The 22,160-nt window shown below is 44.3% G+C and overlaps 1 protein-coding gene across 1 annotated transcript in view; it reads right to left on the bottom strand.

Annotated features, from left to right (window-relative positions):
- Nucleotides 1–8,954: 8,954 nt before the first annotated feature.
- Nucleotides 8,955–22,160, bottom strand: part of PPP1R14C (protein phosphatase 1 regulatory inhibitor subunit 14C) — an 84,461-nt gene continuing 71,255 nt past the window's right edge. Inside the window, exon 4 of the mRNA XM_034669290.1 lies at nt 8,955–10,410. Within this exon, the coding sequence (XP_034525181.1) occupies nt 10,336–10,410 (75 nt within the window). The 3' untranslated portion in view covers nt 8,955–10,335. The remainder of the gene's footprint in view (nt 10,411–22,160) is intronic.

Here is a 22,160-nt window from a genome sequence, read left to right as displayed (position 1 = left end):
CACCCTGAGCCGAAGGCAGATGCTTAACCGCTGTGCCACCCAGGCGCCCCAAGAAAAGTATTCTGAGTAGCTACATACGGGCAGTATCTTCCTAATTATAGAACAGTAATAAGGCGCTTCTCGTATAACAGGCTTATATACGTGTAACATCTAATCCTGTTATTTTCCTAATTCATAGATAAAGAGAGCAAGGGGCGGGCACCAAAATCATGGGGAGAGTAGGCAGCGTGCAGGACGATTCCAAGCCCAGCGCTGCTGAGTGAGGGAGTGACAGGCACCACATCTTTGCAGTTACTCAAGCTTCAGGATGTACCAATCTGACGAACATCCTCCCTTGTTTCTACAGGTGCTTGTCCAGTGCTGGACCTTCTCGCATTCATCGCTCCTTTGCTCCTTTCTACGCCCGGGCAGAATCACTTGCCCTAGGACACCAGGCTGGGTTGTGACCCATCCAAATGTTCTTCTCACTCTATCAATCTCCAGGGCCCACCTGACGCCCACAGGAAAATCACAATAAAGACCATACCCTTCCTCACCTACTCCCTGGCCATTTTCTGTCTCACAGCCCCAGGGGTATTTTCCTGAACTAGGCCTTTCTCTGCGATATTTGCGTTGTGCAAAGTGACTTGTAAACGAAATATTCAGATCACATAAACCAGAATCACAGACCGCTTAATCTAGCACCCAGGGCCTGCCTCAGTTGATGCTTCGTTTTGCTATGTTTTTATTTTCAATATGGAGGGATGCCCATACTTTGTCTGGGGAGGCCTAAATCACAAGATGGGAGCCAAAAGGCACGATGGCCCCTACTTCCCTAGCCCAGGTCAGTGTCTCACTTGGAATCTTAGTGAGAGCTCCAGCTTCGACAGGGTTTCTCTGCACAACGAGCACGTCGTGGTGGGAGCCGGACAGGCAGGGCCTGCAGAGGCTGGATGCAAGCTGATGGAGTTACCCAAGATGAACAGCAGAAAAGCCATCTTGCCCCTGCTCTCGCCACCACTGCTTTTCTGGAGAAAAAAATAAACCTCTCCCCCTCTCCCCAATTCTTTACCGTGTCTTTAGGGATATAGTTTCACCCTCTGCAGCCTCAGCGTCTGCCCTAACCCTTCCTGCTGGAACTGGATGCTAGTTTTGTCCTGTTTTCTCACATTACCCACAGGTGCCCTTTGGGGATCAGGAAACTGGGTTCCAACTGACCTTCGGCTTCTTCTCTCAGAGGAAAAATGCCTCTGGCTAAACCTTTCCTGCCAGGCCTGTTGAAAACTTCCAGACTCTCGGTGCAGTCACCCAGGCCCAGGTACACAGTCCAGGCTGTGCGAACCACACTCAGCCAGCCATAGACACAGGTGTGAGGCTCACAGAGGCCGTGGGCAAGGCATCTTCCACAAATCTTGTCTTATTCAAACTTTGTTTCCTCACTAAAAGTGAATATGGTCTCCTTATCAGAAAATACTCAAATGTGGGGCACCTGGATGGCTTAGTCAGTTAAGCATCTGACTCTTGGTTTTGGCTCATGATCCGAACCAAGTCCCTTGTCCAAATCCGCGCTCAGCTTGGAGTCTGCTTAAGACTATCCCTCTGCTCCTCCCCACCGCTCTCTCTCTCTAATAAATAAAAAAAATGAATGAATGAATTGATTAATTATTTTTTAAAAAAGAAAGAAAATACTCAGACACTACCGAAATGTAATCCATAGTAAGTGGTCTCCCCAACACCTGACCCTATATTCTTACCCCAAGATAATGATTGATGACAAAGTATTATTCTATTTTTTTAATGTATATAATCATATGTATATACCGTTTTTAAAAAGTGGGATTACATTAAATCCTCTCCTGTAATTTCCTTTTCTGTCTTGGTAACCAAAACCATGTTGATGTATGTTTCTTCAAAAACCTATCATGTGTATCGATAGGCATGAGTTGGTTTCCATTTTTCTCTATTATAAAAATACTAATAAAGAAACTTCACACGTATATTTGTACAAATATCAGGTACATTTTTAAAAGTATAACAATTGAATCAAAAAATATTAGCATTTTATATTTTAATAACTATTTCTAAGTTGCCCTCCTAAAGTACGGTATCAGTTTATATGCCTATTCTGCTCAGTCTTTGGGCAAAGAGTTTGGCCTTCTTTCAGCTTGGCTTCTAAGTGTAAATGGGCCATTAAGCTGCTCACATCACAGGGTTGCTGTAGGAGGTAACTGAAATTTGAATGACATTCAAAAGAGCATTGGTGGGGTCCCCATTCCCCAACTTTAGCCCTCACAACCTCACATGCCCAGACCTTCCCCCAGTAAGGAACTGGATGAAAGCAAATGCGATCACAGTTTAAGGCTCCATCTAGGGGTATGGGCGGGTTAACCTGAAGGAGAATGGGTGCCTGATCGTAGGGTCTCCAGCACTGGCATGGTGGGGGGATTGCAGGATTTGAGAGGAAGGAGGATGGGACGAGAGGCCTCCCGGGGCTGCTGAAAGCTCACCGTCTGGTGCCTGCTGCCTCCACCAACTCTACTAACCTAACCTTGTTCCCTAGAAGATTCTTTCTGTTGAAATCCAGGGCACATAGCTCAGCCTCAGAGCCACCATTTAGGGAGAGGACAGAGGGAGCCAGGGCATTCTTTGAAAAACCTGATATGCAGTATAGTGGGCAAGTTTCATCCACCTTCTTGAGGAAACAATCTGCTCTGACAACTACAGGTAATTTAAGAGCTTTTATGGAGCCTTGGGTGGAACCCAATGAAACTTCCAAACTCGGGCAGTTCAATACAGGCATCTGAAAAGTCAGTCCTAAATCGTCCTTCCCTAATCCACCGCAGACATTAACGTTGACTTTCCCAATGACCAATGAATGACCCTCAAGGACTTTTCACTAAAACTGACAACACAAAAATTATGAGCCCCTTAGTAATGAAATTAGTATCTGAGGGAGGCATTGGATTGATTTTTGGTTAGGATTTTAAAGCCCCTTCATTTCGGCTTGTTTTTCTCCGGACAGTCGTCACCGAACAACCATTAAGTTTGATATTTATTGTTGGCAACGAAATAGGAATTCCAGTTCTTTCAGGATTTCTGCCTGCAGGCTCTGGAGCTCACTAGAAATATAGCTTGTCTGGTCCACAATATGGATGGATGAATCATTCTGAATCTCAGGGGATGGAAAGGTGAGCAAGTACTCAGTCTGGGGCCGTTTCTGCTGCTAATGTGACGTGTGCAACTGATGTGTGCAGAGGCATTAAGAAGGATCTTTAGTATTTCCACCATACAAAGATCATAAATCATGGACCAGTGCTTTGGATTCAATGAGACTCATGATAAGACACAAGCAAAACAAACAGTTAAGAGCTTCCTTTCTCCTAGAAGGTATAAAATACTTTATGGGATGTAAATTCCCAGCCCCAATGTAGCACAATAGCTTTCTGTCTTTGCACACTTATGAAACGACAAAAGAATGCTCAAAAGAAGAGGTTTGTCAAAGAGGAAGACATGGCTCTTAACTTCTTTTCCTCTTTTTTCCCTCCAGGGACAAGATGACAAAGTATGGACTTTTCTCCCGCCTGTTGCCCTGCCCTCTACGCCAGCATTCACGTGCTCGTCTCAGGGTGTTTGTTCGATAACCTAAACAGGATGGCAGCAGGGAGTGGGAGCAGGTATGGTAAGGAAAGATCTCTCTGCAGGTGCCCTTGCACACCGGCGGGCTGGTTAGGCAGTGGTGTTGGCAGTTGAAGCGGACTGCGGGGCTGGGCGTGTTGGAGGTGCGCCTACTCTGGAGGCTTGTGATCCTGGGAACCGCTGGGCAGAACCCAGCACGGAAGGCGGAAGAGGAAAGACACCTGGAATCTATCTCCTAAACAAGCCAGTGTGTGCACGCGAAGGGGCACGGGACCAGCCTCCTCCCAGGCTTCTCTCCCAGGCAGGCCGTCACTTGCTCCTGGGGCAGCGGGGCTGGGAGAACTTATCATCCGTGGAAGGAATTCGGCAAAGTGGAACATCTGAGTGTGAGGTGGGAAGGAAGGAGTTTGGGCAATGCATTCAGGGAGGTCTGAGGCCCAGGAGGGGAGCTATGCTGAGACTCCCGGCAACCCTGGCTTCGTGCGTGGCCGTGGCCTCCAAAGTTCCAGGCCCTGGCTCTTCACCAGTTCTCGGTATGGACATTCTGAGAGCCCAGTTGATAACACAGACCCTCTCTTCCCCAAATTGTTTGAGCCTCTCTGCCAATTTCTGTGTCCTTCTCCTTTCTGGCACTCTCTCTGGCACACGCTCTCTCTCTGCTGCTCTGGGTGTGGTTCCGTCTCAGTCTGTTCTCTCTCTCTCCTGCAAAGTTTCAGAGGTTTTGAGGACCCCCGAAGCCTACGTGAGCTGTAGCTGTAGGAACACTTAGCTTAAAGATATTGGCAGTGAGTTCTCAACACACCTGTTTGCAACAGAAGGACTTCAGAGGGGAGGGCGGTGGGGGAATGGGATAGGCTGGTGATGGGTAGTAAGGAGGGCATGTATTGCATGGTGCACTGGGTGTTATACACAACTAATGAATCATCGAACTTTACATCAAAAAATAAAATAAAATAAAATAAAATAAAATAAAATAAAATAAAATAAAATAAAATAACCCTATGCCGTTTTGTTTTGTTTCCAAACTGGGAGGTTTGTTCAACTTCTCACTCACCACTAATTTTAGAAAGAGGGAGTTCTCTAGGGCTTTGGGGTATTCTGTTACGGTGATGCAAGCCTACACTATAGATTGTACATTTTGCCTCCCCCATTGGAATTATAGCTAAAAAGGGTAAGGCTCTGCGCTAAGTGCTATAAAAATACTTCTTAAAGAAAAATTTTCTTATTTATTTCTTTATCCGTGAGCGATCAGAAAGGGGGTTTTGTCAGTAATGTCCCCTTTCATGAATATAATCGGCAGCAAGGGAGCATTTTTCTGCTACTAACAATAGAAAAGCCAGATACCAAATCACTTAGGCTCAAGCAACTTGTGACCCAGAAGCCTGTGTTGGGTTACACTTTCTATGAATCATCCTGCGAACTGACAGGAACCAACCTGGTAGGACCCGATATTCCATGAACTCATTTCCTATTTTTGGTTTCAGAAGCGACTGGGTGGACTGAGATACACAAAGAAATGATGATCACAAGCCTGCCGTGGGAGTTGAATTTGGGAACTTCAGAACAACAAGCAATAAGGTGCTATTCGTATTTTCCCGGCCCTGCCCGCTCTTTGTGCTAGAGGGAGAAACGTACTTCTATCTTCCAATACTGACATTAATTAAAGCATGCAGAAACATGAGAGACCTGTGTAGAATTGTCTCCAAACAACGATCACACTGAATCAAAAACATGCATATAAACGAGATCAAGTCTATATAGCCATGACGTTAAAAGTGCACTTTTCTTTACCCTCATAGGCTTGCCAGGACTATCTACCTCTAGAATCTACCAGAACAAGGTCAGCCCCAACAAGGCCATCCAGCAGAGTCACATGACACCCTCCTTGAAAATCCTGAAGATGAAGGAAAGCTGTGCCAGAGATAAATCTGGTCTTATTTCTCCAATGGATCCAATGAAAACACTAGAAAACCAGATTTCCAGGATCTAACTTGTAGTTGCTTTAATATCAGTATATCATTGAAATGCCTTATCTGCCATGTTGGAGTGAGAACAGCCATGAAGCCAAGAGAAGTGGTGAGCTATCCAGTCTTATAAAAACAATGCATCCCCCGCCAAGATGCACCGTGATGGCGTAAGGACACCAAGAAAGTGAACCATTTCCGGCACTTGTGTCCGAATAGGGGTGGGAGGAAACTCCATGAAGTCTGGATAGGTCTCACTCACACAGGACTATGAGAAGCCACCCAATTTTTCACAGGCAAATTGCAAACACACAGTAAGGGATATCTTGAATCCCAAAGGAAATGGCACCAGTTCTTAGTAAAAACTCTGGAGGCTCAAAGTAAATTCAAGAAGAGGAAAGCAATGGGGGAGACTACTGGTATCCCTGTGTGTGTCCAGTTTGAAACTGGCTTTTCACAAAGTTCCAGATACTGAATACATTGAATTCTTTTGGTTTTTTTAGACTGCAGACCAGGGGTCCCCTCACCCCAAAGTACTTCCCACCAGCCCTTCTTAGGCCGTTTGTGCCATGAGAGGGCCCTGAGTCTAGTGACCAAAGACAGCTGTGGGGCCTGCCTTTCCTCAATCTGTTAGTCACACGAAAGGCTGGCTCAGGGCCGGGGAGTCTTGCTGAGCAATACTGGAAGATTAGCAGAAAGTGGCCAATCCCGGCAGGCTAGGCGGGAGCGGGGCCCACCACAGAACTAAGCCACGGAGCACATTTCTGGCCCCCACTGGCAGCCTCGCCTGAGCCATGAAACAGGAAGGGGACATCTCCCAGATGCTATCCCACCTGCTTCTCCAAGTGGTGGGCCAGGTGCCTGGGCCAGACTGGCTGCTCTCGTTGGTGGCCCCTTCGGTCAGTGTCCCTTGGGGACATGGTAGTCATGGCTCCAAAACAGCTCATGCTCCCAACTGCTGTATCTTCTTGGAAAGAGCCGATGTAATCGCGTACTCGTCTATTGTTGACGGCTGATTCTGCCCAGCGCACCATCTTTTATGGGGATTTTAGGGAGTAAATGAAAATCAGGTATCTCTGTGTTACAGACATTGAGAAACACCTTTCTCGAGCTGTTCTTCCTCCCAATTTTGCCTCCTCTGAAAACCGATGGGAGTTACTCCCTGCTGAGCCTTCAAGGTCAAGTCCAGGAGCTTTTTGTCAGGGGAGAAAGCAAGAGGAGCCTGGAACTGGGGGAGGGGCGGCAGCAGCACAAAGCCTGGGAGCCCCTGTTCTCAGGAGTGAGGGAAAACCCACAGGGAGCTGAGGACCCGCTCCAACCACAGAGCCTCCCACACCCCACCTCTCAGCTCAGGGGCTCGGCTCGCTTTCCATGCAGCTGCTGGCTTTCACTCCTGTGGGGGGACCTGAGAACAACCCCCTCTAAGGGGCAGGAAAGCCTCATGGTCAAGGGGCTTAGAGTCAGATAGCCGCACTGGGTTTGAATGGCAGCCCTGGGACCACGTGACCTCCAGGAAACTGCTCCACGTGTCTGAGCTTACTTTCTCTTCTCTAAAGTGAGGGTGATGCAATCTACCTCTTAAGATTAATGGCAGGATTAAATGAGATAAGGCAGGTAAGCACTCAGCACAGTGATCAACAAATGGGGCCTATTATGATGATTGTTATAAATGGATCAAGTTTAAACTTGGATTTCTCAAGGCTCAAGTGGAGCACTGAACTAGCGGTCATTTGGCGTCATTCCCCTAGGGCTGGGCTGTTAACTCCTCTCCAGCAGAAGAGAAGACAAGAAGTAGTCGATGTGTTAACACCACAGCTGCCACCTGCTGTAACAGCAGCCGGGGGGGGGGGGGGGGGGGGGGCTGAGGNGGGGTGCTGAGGTCAATGAGGTCAGACTTGTGTGCCAGACTCTGCGAGAATGATCCGGTGGCCCAGGGCTGCTCAGTCTGGGAGCTTGAAAAAACTGCCTAAGGTCTGCTCCTGCAAATTTGTGTTTAAAGCTTCCCAGCTGAAACAAACACACATCCAGGCCTAAGAACCACTATCCCCGCCAGAAAGGGAACAGTTGAGTTCTCTTGAAGAATCTTTTATCATACTGTTCAGTTGGCAAACATGTATTGATCCCTTTGATGGGCCAGCCTCAGGACTACGTGCTTGATTTACAAGACTCAGTCTCAATCTCAAGGATCCTAGAGTCTAAAAGAAGAGACAAATAGGTTCATAGACAGTAATACTATGGCGGGTACATGCTGTGATGGGGTAAATACTAGAAGCTCCAGACATACTTAGGAAGGGCTATAGGCCAGCTTTCCAGAGAGAGCCTGTGCATGGTGAGGGCATTCCAGGCCCAGGCAACAGTTTTTGCAAAGCCTCAGGGGAGAAAACATCAATGTTCCAGAAGCCCTAGTTATTCAGTAGGACTGGATGTTAGTGGAAGGCCAAAAGATGAGGTGGGAAAGGCAGGGACTAAATCCTTGTAAGGAATGCAGAGAAGTTTGGGTTTTAAGTAGGGGGTGGAGTGATCCCAGCTCTCTTTCAGAAAGATTATTCTGGATACTGGGTGGAGAACGGATCAGAGGTAGGCAAGACTGGACGTGGGGAAGCCAATCCCAAGATAGCTGCAGATATCAAGGCAAGATTTAACAAGGGATAGATAGGAGAGGCATTAGCAGAGGAGGAAGAGCCTGGTGTTGGAGGGTGTGTTGAGGGCAGAGATGGAGAGTCAAGGAGGAGGTCCCGCTCAGGGGGAGTCAGGTGATGCCAGGCCCTTGGCGAGGGAAGGAAGAGAGCGTGTTATGTGGCAGGATCAAAGGGCCTCTTGTTTCATCAGCCCATAACCTGGGCTGATCAGGCCTAGCGGAAATCCCGCAAATTCAGTATTTGTGTGTGTTTATAGGGTGCACGGCATTCTCACATAACTGGAATATCTGATTAATTTGAAATTTTCTCGAGAATCTATCAGATGGGTAAAAGGGAGGTTTAATTAAATGCAAAGCACAAGGCCCAAGAGAGGGTGGGACTAGAAGCCAAGTGGGACCAAATACACAGAGCTCATTCTCAGTTTCCCTTCCAACACAGGAATGTGTCCCAGCAACTCTGCTCTCCTCAGGAGAGAACGAGGATCAAATGCCTGAAAATACCTGGGAAATGAAAAGCTAGATATAGGGGCCCGGTCCCCCTGTCTGCAGAGCATCTCCCAAAGTAAAGTTATCCTTTGAACATGTCTTGCAACGCAAAGGTGTAAGCAGAGTTGTAACCAGCTCCATTTATTTGAGTAAATAGTTTGTAAATAAATCATTGGTAAACATTACAAAATTAAATACATTTTCAAAAGCTTGCCAGTATACATAAAATTCACAAACATAGTTCTTTTAAAAAATAAAATATGTTCAGAGCACCCTTGATATAAAATGTCTGACTCCTGTCCCCTGACAGGGCCATCTAGAGACACCTTACAGTAGATGGGGTTTCCGTGGGAGGCGGTGGAGGCCACCTTGGGGGAAAGGAAGAGTTTCAACTCTGACCTTTTACCCAGCCCACATCTGACTGAATTTTGATCCTTCTCCAAGGAGCTGATAGATCACCGGGAGGCGCGGGGCAGGCACCCCACATCTAGCTCCAAGCAAGGAGACCGGGGTGCGTAATTGGGGCCAGGAGCCAGAATCCTCAGCACATGCCATTGAGAGGGGCCAGAAATGCAATCCCATCACCCTTCCAAAGCAGCCAGTGCTCCTGTAGCAACTTTCCTGACAGCAAGTGAGGCTTTCTCACCTCTACCGTGTCCAACCCTCAGTTCACCCGCTCTGGTCTGATGCTGCCCAGGCCCGGGGTGACCAGATCTACTTCTAAGGAGGAAGATACATGATTTGCTAACTTCCTTATGACCTGCTTTCATGGAAAGAGAAGAAGACACAGTATTTGGTTGAAAGCAGAGAGTTAATTGCTACACAGTGCTTCCTTTTCCGCTGCAAAACACCACTCGGCATGGGCATGTCTCGACTTCTGAATAGTTCTTCAAATGAAGGGTTCATAAAACTTTAAAATACCATGAATGAAGCAAGAAGTACATGACCTGGCAAAGCATCCCAATTAATGAAATAATATAAAGTCCATGAATTAAGCCCTTGACCAACTCAACTTTTTGTGGCGTAGCTCATTAAGATAACGGATACACTGAATTCTTTCACTTTGGTGCATAAAGTGAATGCTGTAGGTCAGCAGCAGTCACATGAAGAATATCTAGTGGCCTCTTGAAAATCCATGTGCTGTGACCTCCAATTAAAGGACAACCACAAGTTTATTCCATCGATGTGAAATAAAACTCACGTCTACATTTTAACTTAGTCGTGTGTAGATATATACAAGTACAAGAAATTTGACATCTGAGACAATTGTACAACTTAAGAAAAAGTATCACCAAACTAGTTGTAAGAAAACCATCATCCCTGTATAGTTCGGTCCTAAACCTGCGATTTCTCAAAGAAAATGCTGCCTGGATCAGCCCATTCCTGCGTGTCTGCCTGGTTTGATAACCCCTGGTTGGGCTGAAACCAGAGTCGTGATGTTCTTGCTATTAAAATATTACACTAACAAAACCTTTCAAAACAAAAAAGGAACACTCTTGAATAAATGTCTAATAGACACCCCCCCCAAAAAAAGTTTCTCATAAGGGCAACTATGCTTTAATAAATGTCTTCATGAAGCCCAAATCCCAGGACCCTTCTTCGTCTCTGGGAGCGTTCCACCCTGTGCCAGAATTATATGGTCTTCTTCTGCGGAGGGCTCAGTTTCCTCATGCCTCTTATCCGAGAGAGCAGCTCCTGGATAAATTCCTAGAAGAGATCAGAAGAAGTTAATATGACAGGCTCACTCTAGTAAACTTGGGGATTAAAATCTGCTTGAAGTCGTTAAGGTCAATTGCAGTTAACTTGAGTTGATGAGTTTGGCTGGAGGTGTCAACCCCAGCAGCTTCAACAGAGGACATTTGAAAACAAGTGAAGCGTGCTTAAACCTCACATCACAATCAATAGGTCTCACGGCTGCTGTCTTTGGGGGAGAAACACAGGTTGCCTTCACTCACTGCCATTATCTACGTGGCCTCTGAATGCATATGTCGCTTAGATCAGCCTTCTCAACCTTTAATAAACCTTTAATATGAGCATCCAAGTCACCCAGGGATCGTGTAGATTCTGATTTAATAGGCCCAGGTTGGGGCCAGAAATTCTGCATTTCTAACTGGCCACCAGGTGATGCCCATGTTAGTCTCTGGACCACTCCTGGAACAGCAAGACTTGACCAATGGTTCTCAAATGTAAGTCCTCATCAAAATCACCAGGGGAACTTACGAACCACAGAGTGCTGGGCCCAAGAATTTCTGATTCAGCAGTTCTGGGGTGGGGCCTGAGAATGTGCACCTCTGACAAATTCCCAGGTGACACGTGCTGCTGGCTCCAGGATCATTCTGAGAGCCACTGATCTAGATCTCAAAAGAGTCTTCTGACCTTTTTTGACTGCAAATCAGTTTTTTAAAAAGCCAAACACATTTTACATTTACAATTCTATATATTCAAACACATATCCGAAATAAAAATCTAAAGGATGAATACTTAACATATAGACTCCCCCTCTATTTTCTATTCTATTCTAATTTCATTTAAAAGGTAATGCAGAGGGGCACCTGGGTGGCTCGGTCATTAAGTGTCTACCTTCGGCTCGGGTCGTGATCCCAGGGTCTTGGGATCGAGCCCCGCATTGGGCTCCCTGCTCGTCGGGAAGCCTGCTTCTCCCTCTCCCACTCCCCTTGCTTGTGTTCCCTCTCTCGCTGTTTCCCTCTCTGTCAAATAAATAAATAAAATCTTTAAAAATAATTAAATAAAGGGTAATGCAGAGGGAGATCCACTAAAATGATTCCATGTCCTAGTCATAGATGAACACCCAACGACTAAAGAACAATCTAGAATAGTCCCCATGTTATATCATCAGGAATCTTTTATTGTTGCCTTCTGTTTTAAATTATTTGGCTACCAAAACAGTCACATTTATTAGATAATAACTACTTTATCTTCCTCTTTTATATTTGTCACAAAGTGGGCAGCCAGACTTTCTGATCAGCAAGTGGCAGTCGGTGAGTATATGAGGAATTTACTGAGAACAAAAACACTAAGAAATCTTCCTCTCCATTTGGCCTTCTGAGAAACCACTCTCAGTTCCCCTGCCAATCACAGCCCTTGGTCACAAGCTCCCAGGCCGAGTGATCTCCACAACTACTCTCCAGCTCTAAAACATAATAAGCTAAAACATCTAGTGTTTTGTTAGCCACCCAAATTTTTTGTAACGTTTTTGCTATTATAAAGTAATATGTACTTTTTCTAGACAACGTAGAAAATACAAGCCAACAACAATTACCCCTCAGAATGAACCACTAATGTATTTTCTCCTATGAAAATGGAGTTTTACCTAATTAAGATCACACCATATAAATATGTCCTTTTCTTCAACTTAGCCAGAAGTTTTCTCCCACAACATTAATAGCATTCCCCAAAATTAACTTCAATGGTTATACGATCCTTTATTATACGATCCTTTATTATACGGACAATCTGTTTAATTCCTCCATTATTGGATATGTGGTTGGTTCCGGGCTTTTCAGAATTAAGAAATGATGCCACAATTAACATCTCAGTGCAAAAATCTGCAGTTTTTGATTATTCTCTTTGGAGAGCTTATCCAGAAAGGCATCAGAGCACAAAAACGTTTTCATCACCACCATTTCTGACCTTGGGCAGAATGGAACACATATGAAATAAAATGAGGCCCTGTTTTAACTTTCTGAACACTATTTAATCTAATTTAAAGAATTTTCTAGAATAAAATAATGCCAAATTTTCACTTATATCCCATTTTCATTTTGTAAAGTTTAATGCATTTCCTATTCTTCCTCTTTCTATGTGGTTTTGACAATATAATGTGAAACATACAGTTTCAGTTTCATTGTTTTTCGAACCTACTACTCAAATGACTCCTGTAGGAAGTTTCAGCATTTGAGTGTAGGTCTCTTTTTTTTTAAGCAAAGGTCAGAATCACAAATCCTATCACTTATCTTTTTAATAACTAGTAATTCTTCTGCATTATCTCTATAATATATTTTTCATAAAAATCATTATACAAAAATAAAGATTAAATACCCTAAGGAGTAATACACCCTAAACTACAGACCTTTTTTCTTCAAGACCAAAGTAATTTGGTAATTTAAATAAAATTCAAATTATCTCAAAAAATCAATCATGATGTACATTAATCTCAGCGATTAAAAAGTTCAATAAGTAACTTGTATTTATAATAAATTAACATCAATGAAACTCTTAAATGTTATATTAGCTAATTTATGTCTATAAGTTAGTATACTGTATTACACATATTTTAAAGTGTTCATTAAATTTGCATAATGAGGTACTCCGCTAAGATACAAAAAATAGAAAGAGTGGGGCGCCTGGGTGGTGCAGTCATTGAGCGTCTGCCTTCGGCTCAGGGCCTGATCCCAGCGTTGTGGAATCAAGCCCCACATCAGGCTCCTCTGCTGGGACTGCTTCTTCCTCTCCCCCTCCCCCTGCTTGTGTTCCCTCTCTCGCTGGCTGTCTCTCCCTCTGTCAAATAAATAAATAAAATATTTTTTAAAAAAATAGAAAGACCAATACTTATTCCCCATATAGAAACTTGCACAGAAGGATTTTAATGATTACAGATGATTCTCAGAGAAGATTCAAGAATCTCCAATCAAAATTACTTTGATAGCTTTTGTTCCTATTACTCAAAAATTCTCCATACAAATAACAATATAGCTCATTTACTTCCAAAACAGATCACTGAGACTTGGGTTGCGGATACTAACTGAGTTAGAGAAAGGCTGCCCCTTTGAGGAAATGACATCTGATGTGAGACCTTCATTAACAAAGAGAGGCCAGCTCAGAGAAAGTCTGGGGGTCTGGGTCACAGCACATGTGCAAAGGCCCTGCAGAGAAACAAGCAAAGTAATGGGTGTTCCTGGCACAGAAAGGCCGAGACTAGTGGGGCGGGAGCCATGCTGAGGGTCCTAGGGTCAGCTTGCCAGGGCCTGGCTGGATGCAGGAAGGCGCTGAGAGAATATTCTTGATGCAATGGAAAGCCACTGGAGGCTTTCAAGGAAGGAAGCAACATTGTCTGATTTCGGCTTTTCAAAGCCCCCTTTGACTGCCGTGTGAAGAACGGGTTGTAGAAAGACAAGAACGGTGGTGGTGATGGGTAGTAAGGAGGGCACGTATTGCATGGTGCACTGGGTGTTATATGCAACTAATGAATCATGGAACTTTACATCAAAAACCAGGGATGTACTGTATGGTGACTAACATAATATAATAAAAAGATTATTATAATAAAAAATAAATAAATGAATAAATAAATAAGAAAGACAAGAATGAAAGAGAGGCCAGTTTGAGGCCGTTGCAGGGATCCAGGCAAGGGGTGACCGGCCTTGAAGGCGATGGAAATCAAAATGGAAATTAAGTAGGATCCATTTCAGGGGCAGAGCCACTAGACTGTGTTGCTAGACTGAATGGGACCTCCAGTAAAACGGTGAGAGGGGACAGGGAAAAGGGGGATTGAGGTCACCATTATGCTGAGATGAGGAAAAACCAGAGGGGGAAACAAAACAGGTTTACAGACTGAGGAGATCTCAGGAAGACAGTTGAACATGACTCGGTGTCTGGGCTCATAGCATCACTAGCACCTAAATCAGCGGCTTTCAACTAAAAAACGAAACTCCTAAAAAGCTACATGTGATCTGTACACAGTTTTAGCAACCTAGTCCACAGAGAGATGAGACTGAAACTAAAGTTTCTTGAGAAGATATAACTCTTACTATATGTGATACCCCTTGATATTTAACTTTGAAAAAAAATAAAGGTCAAGGCCAGCTCATGGGTTACCACCCACAGTCTGTAAATACAATACGTAGACCAAGGCTAAGAGATGCTATAGCCCCCAACCACAGACACAAGTAGTATAAATGTAAATAATACAAATATAAATACATAGTCACAGTATGTATTATATGCAATATACATTTCTATATTCTTTTTTTAAAATTTTTTGTTTATCTATTTTTATTATTCACATATAATGTATTATTTATTTCAGGGGTATAGGTGTGTGATTCATCAGTCTTACACAATACACAGCGCTCACCACAACACCCATGTCCATCACCCAGCCACCCCATCCCTCTCACCCCCCTCCACTCCAGCAACCCAGAGTTTATATTCTATAATATAAATGACATGTGTGACTACTTAACTGTAAATTAAAATAAATACAATTTGAAATTCAGCTCCTTATTGACACTAGTCACATTTCAAATAGTCAGTAGCCACATGAGGCTAGTGACCACCATAGTAGACACCGGGGCTACAGAATATTTCCTTCATTTCAGAAAATTCTATTGGACAGCGCAGGTGGCAACGCTTTGAATCGTAGGGCTCGTTGAGATAAGCTTGGAGGAAAGTGGAAATAGAGAGGAAAAGAAGGCTGAAGACCAAGGCCAGAGGCCCCCTAGCAAGCAAGGTCTGGGAGAAGCACTGGGGCCAGCAAAGGAGACTGAAAAGGAGAAACCAATGAGAAGGGGGGAAAACCCAAGACAGTGTGCTGTTAAGAAGTCAAGAAAAGAACACATTTCTAGAAAGAAGAGGTGCTCAATCAAGCCAAGTGCCAATGAGAGGTTAAGTAAGTTAAGACAAATTCAAAACCATCGAGTTGGTAAGAAAGAGGCCATTGTGTCCCGGTTGGGAGAAGTTTTAGTAGAATGGCTGGGATGGAAACTCCCACCACTAAAAGGTTCTCAGTGACTTTTTTTGGTAAACAGCTTTATTCAGGTATAACTGACATGCCATAAACCGCACATATTTAAGGCACCCAACCACCTCAAGCACACCGTCTGTGCAGTCAACATAATGGACACATTCAATTCCTCCAGAAGTATCTTCATGCCCCTTGGCAATCCTCCTCTCCTCCCCATGCCTCTCATTCCCGGGAAAACACTGTCACTATTAGATTAATTTGCATTTTCTAGAGTTTTATACAAATGGAACCAAAATACTATATACTCTTCAACTTTTTTGGTTTCTTTCATTCAACATAATTATTTTGAGATTCAGCCACATTGCTGGATTTATTACTAGCTCATCTCTTTTGTATTGCTGGGTAGCATTTTGTTTATCAGAGTACCACAGTTTGTTTATACGTTCACCTGTTGATGGAAATTTGGGTTGTTTTCAGTATGGGGCTATTATAAACAAAGTTGCTTAAAATATTCATATAAAACTCTTTGTATGGAACATGCTTCCATTTCTTTTGGGTAAATACCCAAGATTGGAATGGGGGAATTCCTGATCTATTTGTTTGTCTCTATGGCAACACCACACTACCTTCCAAGTATAGGTTTACAAGTCCTAAAATCAGGTAATGTTAGTCTGCCGCCTTTGTTGAACTTTTTAAAAAATACGTTGCTTTGGCTACTCCAGGTCCTTTAAGTTTCCTTAAGAACTTTAGAATCAACTTGTAAATTTCTACAAAAAAAACAAACCAAAACAACCCAAAACCTGCTGGGGTTTTGGTTGAGACTGCGTTGAATCTAAAAATCAATTTGTGGAAAAAACAGTGAATGTTCTCAGCAACGTTTTATAGATCTCAGTGTACAGATATTGCACATCTTTCATCAGATTTATTCTTCGGTGTTTAATATTGTTGCCGTTACTATAAGTGGTGTATTTTTATTCCAATGTCCAATTGTTGCCAGCCATAGATTTTCATATATTTACTTCATATCCTGCAAGCTTGCTGAACTCACTTGTTAGTTCTAGCAGCTTTTTGTAGACATTTACCTTCTGCAGATGTTCTTTCTAGAGTTTAGAAATTTCCCTTCTATTCCTAGTTGGCTGAGAATTTTTAACCAGGAATAGAGAGATTGGATTTTGCCAAATGCTTTTTCTGCATCAACTGACATAATTACAGAAAGGGCTTTTTCCACCTAGTTTCTTAACACAATGACTTACACTGATTGACTTTTGATATTTTGACATACACACACACACACACACACACTATTACATTCAATTTGACAAAATTTTCTTTAGAAATTTTGCAGCTATGCTCATGTGGAATAGTTGTCTACATTTCTTTTTTTTTTTTAATGTCTTTGTCTGGTTTTAGTATCATAGTAGTGCTGGCATCATAGGATGAGTTGAGAAGTATTCCTTCCTTTTCAAGTTTCTGGAAGAGTTTGTACAGAGTTGGTATTTACCATTTCTTCCTTAAATATCTGGTAAAAACTCCCCTGTGAAGCCATCTGAGTCTGGAGTTTTTTTATTTGTTTTGTTTTGTTTTGCTTTGTTTGTATTGTAAGGATGTGTCTTTCAAGGCATTTTGTCTATTTCATAGAAGTTATTGAATTTATTGCCATGAGGTTCATAACATCTGTAGAATCTGTAATGATGTCACCTCTCTCATTCCTGATATTGGTAATTTGTCTCCTGTCTTTATTTCCACTTGGACTAGGCATTTATCAATTGTATTGTTATTTTCAGAGAATGAGCTCTTGTTTCACTGGTTTTCTTTACTGATTTTCTGTTTCATATTTCACTGATTTCTGCTTTCACCTTCATTACTTCCTTTCTTCACCTTACTCTAATTTTAATTTGTTCTTCTTTTCCTAGTTCCTAAGGTGGATTCTAAAGCCATTTATTAGAACCTATTTCCCAATATAGATATTTAGTGTTATACATTCACCTCTAAGGACAGCTTTGGCTGCATCTCACGAATTTTGATATAATGGGTTTTTACTTCATTCATTTCCAAATAGTTTCTAATTTCACATTTGATTCCTTCCTTGGCCCAGGAGTTATTTAGGAATGTGTCATTTCGGTTCCAAATATGTGGGGATTTTCCAGACATCTTTCTGTTACCGATTTCTAACTTAATTCTGTTATTCAAAGAACGTACTTTGTATGACTTGAATCTTTTAAAATTTGAGACTTTCATTGTGGCCCAGAATATGTCTATCTTGGTAAACGTTCTGTGTGCATTTATAAAGATACAGGCTAACTTCAAGCAGACCTTTACCACTGCACTTATACAGCCTCCTGCCATGTGACTTGTACACATACAGAACACGCCAGAAGAAGGGATGAACAAAGTGGTTCCCCCCAGATACAACATTTCCACAAGGAAATGATTCCTTAACCACAAAGGACATGATCTTTTGTGATACTCAAAAAAGGTCATTCATGACTCTTTTTTGACCTTTTAATCCCCAGCTAAAAGAATGGGTGAGGATGGAGGCAAACTTCCTGTGGGTTCTGTATTAGGATCTGCCTCTGGTCATGCTCAATCTAAAGAAAACAAAGGGAATTAACATCTAGGCCTTCTCTGTGTAGCCTACTTATACATATTATCATATTTAATCTAATGTAGTTTTATCATCTCCTTTTTAGAGATGAGAAAAATGGATGTTCTAGTTCATTATAAGTCATTGTCCAAGATCACAAAGCAAGTATTTGAATCCAGGTCTCTTGAAGCAAGTTGAGCTCAATAAATAGGTACCAAGCCCCCACCATGTGGCAGACTCTACCCTACTTGCTGGGATGCAGAGGAAGGGAGAGGCCCTGCCTAACAAGGGCTCCCAGGCCAGCAGGGAAGGAAGACAGAGAAATAGGCTCTGTTGACGTAAGACACAAGCCACAGTGTTAATTGTGTACAAGAGTGCCCCATGGGCAGATGAACAGTGCACACCGCCCCTGACCAGCCCAGGCCTGGGATTATTCCTGCCTCTCACACTCTGCCTCTCCCAGTGCATGACAGGCTAAAAGAAGGTCATAATCCCACGAGACTGTGAAAGATGGGAAGCTCTGTCAATACAAGGAATCTAGAATCCAGAACCACTGCTCTGGAGTGACAGCCCAGCTTCCTCTCCCTCCTTCCCTTCTCCCTCCCCCTCACTCCTTAAAGGTACCCCTTTTATTAGCTGAACATCTCTCTACAAGGGTAAAAGATCTGGCCATTCCAGTTTCCTAAGGTTTGAAATAGTATTTCCATGAACTGCCAGAATTTTAAACAGGCAAGTGGACACTGCCCTGACCCATCATTTCAAGACAACTGGCGTCTATTTTGTTAGGCCATCTCAGCAGTTTGGTCCAAATGCTCTTCCTCATGTTCCCCGAGATCCCAGGTCTGCAACTCTGGAGACACCCCCCAGCTATGATGTTCCTGTGGGCTGCCGAGGGCCAGGCTGTGCTCAGCCAGGCAGGGCCCCAAACGGCAGCTGGACAGACCACTTCACACAGTGGCCTTTATTTTTTATTATTTTTTTATAATAATATTTTTTATTATATTATGTTAGTCACCATACAGTACATCCCTAGTTTTTGATGTAATGTTCCATGATTCATTACTTGCGTATAACACCCAGTGCACCATGCAATACGTGGGGGAGAATGAAGCATGAGAGACTATGGACTCTGGGAAACAAACTGAGGGCTTCGGGGGGGGGAGGGGGAATGGGATAGGCTGGTGATGGGTATTAAGGAGGCACGTATTGCATGGTCCACAGTGGCCTTTAATAAGATGGGGGCCCTGTGTCCCGAGGACTGTGAATTGTATGAAGAGACAGAAGATAAAGACCTTGGGTTACAAACCTAAGAGGGCCCTTTGAAATAAATGCCTAGAAAGATCTCAGATGGGTTCATTCCTATGTGGAGGGAGTCGCCCTCTGCACACACAGCAGGAAGCAGTGTAGCCACGTGGTTAAGGGATGGACTCGGGAACCAGGGAACTGGGTTCGAATCCTTGTGCCCCACTGAAGGGCTAATTATGTTCTCTATGCCTTAGTTTTCCTCACCATAAACTGAGAGCGATGGTAATAAAAGGCACCCCCCAAGGTTGGTGTATTTAACAAGTTAGTGAATTAACAGCTGGGAGAGGCTTGGGAAGGTGCTTGTACCACAGAGAGCGCCCTGTAAGTGCTTGCTGCCATCTTCATCATCGCCGTCGTGGCTATGCTGGTAAGGATAGTTCCAGTCTGGACAAATTCTAAGCAAGAACACTAGGGAAAATGTGGCCATCCCCTCCTCCCCACACACACGCAGACACACACCACCACACAGCCCTGCAACAAAGGCTGGACAACCGAGGCAGATGAGAAGTACGTTGTGTGGCATCCAGCAAGAGCGAGGTGCTCAGGTCAGGGGTAACACAAGGCTGTGAGCAACCCCAGTGTTTCCGGGAAGAAGCCATCGGTGACCCCAGCCACACGCATGTTTCTCCCTCTGCGGCTGTCGGGTCCCCAGCCTCAGGCAACAAGGCTGTAATTGCTGAGAAAAGCCACACTAGCCTCTCTCATCCTGCCTGGGCTGGGGTCTCAGGTCCCACAGAACCTTCCTCCAAGATTCCTGCCTTTGACTGTCCTCCCTGAGATTGGGGCCGCGGCCTGCTCCCCCCCCCCCCCCCCCGCCGCAGAGCCACTGCCACCACTCGACCCATCTCAAAAGGCTGCCAAAGAGCATTCGCTCTTCACAGCATGAGGTGTTCGGAATGGACTGGAAAATATGCCTTCAGTGCCATTCCCCAGCCACCTAGCTCCCTCTTACACACACACACACCACACAGAGAGGCATACGCACACACTCAGGCACACGCACACTCAGAGAGGCACACACGCAGGCACACACACACACTCAGGCACACGCACACTCAGAGAGGCACACACGCAGGCACACGCACGCACACTCGGGCACACGCACGCACACTCAGGCACACGCACACTCAGAGAGGCACACACGCAGGCACACGCACGCACACTCAGGCACACATACGCACACACATGCAGTAGCCACAGCAAACACGCCACCTCCTACCCCCTTTAGCTCTTCCTTCTCCTCCTCTGACTCCTCCGAGTCTTTGACCAGGGTCTCCATCACACTGCAGGCGAAATCCTTACCCTTCCCTCCACCCAACTATTCTCCCTCAAAACAAGGGAAAAACTTGCCTCTTAATAAACACCTTGTGAGGCACCTGGGTGACTCAGCGGGTTAAGCATCTGCCTTCGGCTCAGATCATGATCTCAGGATCCTGGGATCAAGTCCTGCCTCAGGCTCCCTGCTCAGCAGGGAGTCTGCTTCTCCCTCTCCCTCTGCCCCCCAACTTGTGTGCGCTCTCTCTCTGTCAAATAAATAAATAAAATATTTTTTAAAAAAATAAACATTGGGGTGCCTGGGTGTCTCAGTTAAGCATCTGCCTTTGGCTCAGGTCATGAGCCTGGGGTCCTGGGGTCGAGCCCCACGTCAGGCTCCCTGCTCAGAGGGAGCCTGCTTCTCCCTCTCCAGTTCCCCCTGCTTATTCTCTCTCTCCGTCAAATAAATAAAAACATTTAAAATAAACAAACAAACACCTTTCTAAATGACCTGCACCCCTAACCCCGACCTCAGTCCTGGGTACTATTTTTGTCTTGGAGAATGCTCTGCATTCACCTTTTCATCCATTAACTCATCTGGGGATGATTCACCCCCCCCATGTACCCTTCTATTTTTTTTGGCATAGAGCCATGCTCTCAGGGGCACTGAATTCCTGTTTGGGGTTCAAACACAACTCATACTTAGTGGGCCCCCTTTATGTGACAAGCACTCTGGGCATTTTCATGTACTGTCTCATTTAATCATTGTAACTGTCTTGTAACATAGGCTCAGAGAGGTTTAGAGGTTTGCCCAAGGTCACACAGCTACTGAATGGTCAGACCATTCACCTGCTGATGGACATGTAGGTTGTTTCAAGTGTTTGACCATGGTGCATAAAGCCACCATGAAGATACATGTGCAAGTATTCGTGTGGTCATATTTTTTCTTTCCTTTGGGTAAATCTCTAGCAGTGCCATGGCAGAGTTCTATAATGTATATTTAACTTTTTATGAAACCCCCAGTTTTCTAAAGTGGTGGTACCATTTTGCATTCCAGCAAGCAGGATATGAGAGTTCCACATCATCGCTAACACCTGGTGCTATCAGTCTTTTTAATTTTAGTCATTCTGGCGGGTATGTTTGGTGATGAGACACTACTTTTTTCTTTTCTTTTTTCTCTTTTCCTTTGTTTTCTTTTCCTTCCTCTTTCTTTCTTTCTTTTGGAGCTCACCCACTCTTCCACACATTATCATTGTAAGTCTCTGACTTTCTCCCCTCACTCCCCTTTGTTGGCCACTTACTTCTGCCCCCTGACCTGCTGATGGAATGCTGGCATTCTCCAAAGCTTGGTTCTCAGCCTCCTTGAGGCGCTCTCAGCCAGCCATCTTCCTCATACTCTCAGGCTTCCTCTCTGTCTTCCCCCTTGAGATCCAAGCCTGCATTTCCTGTGGCTCCCAGAGATCTCCACAGGGATGTTCCATGGGCACATCAGTCTCAAAATGACCAAACACAAACTCACTGTTACCTATCCCTTCTTCAAACCTGTCCCTCACCCTGAGGAATTCACAGTTTTTATTATTGTGTCCGGAACAAACCGTCACTTAGATCTCA

Source organism: Ailuropoda melanoleuca, chromosome 10, assembly GCF_002007445.2.
Source record: "Ailuropoda melanoleuca isolate Jingjing chromosome 10, ASM200744v2, whole genome shotgun sequence".
NCBI lineage: Eukaryota > Metazoa > Chordata > Mammalia > Carnivora > Ursidae > Ailuropoda > Ailuropoda melanoleuca.
Note: the sequence above shows the minus strand (reverse complement) of the source record. Positions and strands in the feature narration are given on the sequence as shown.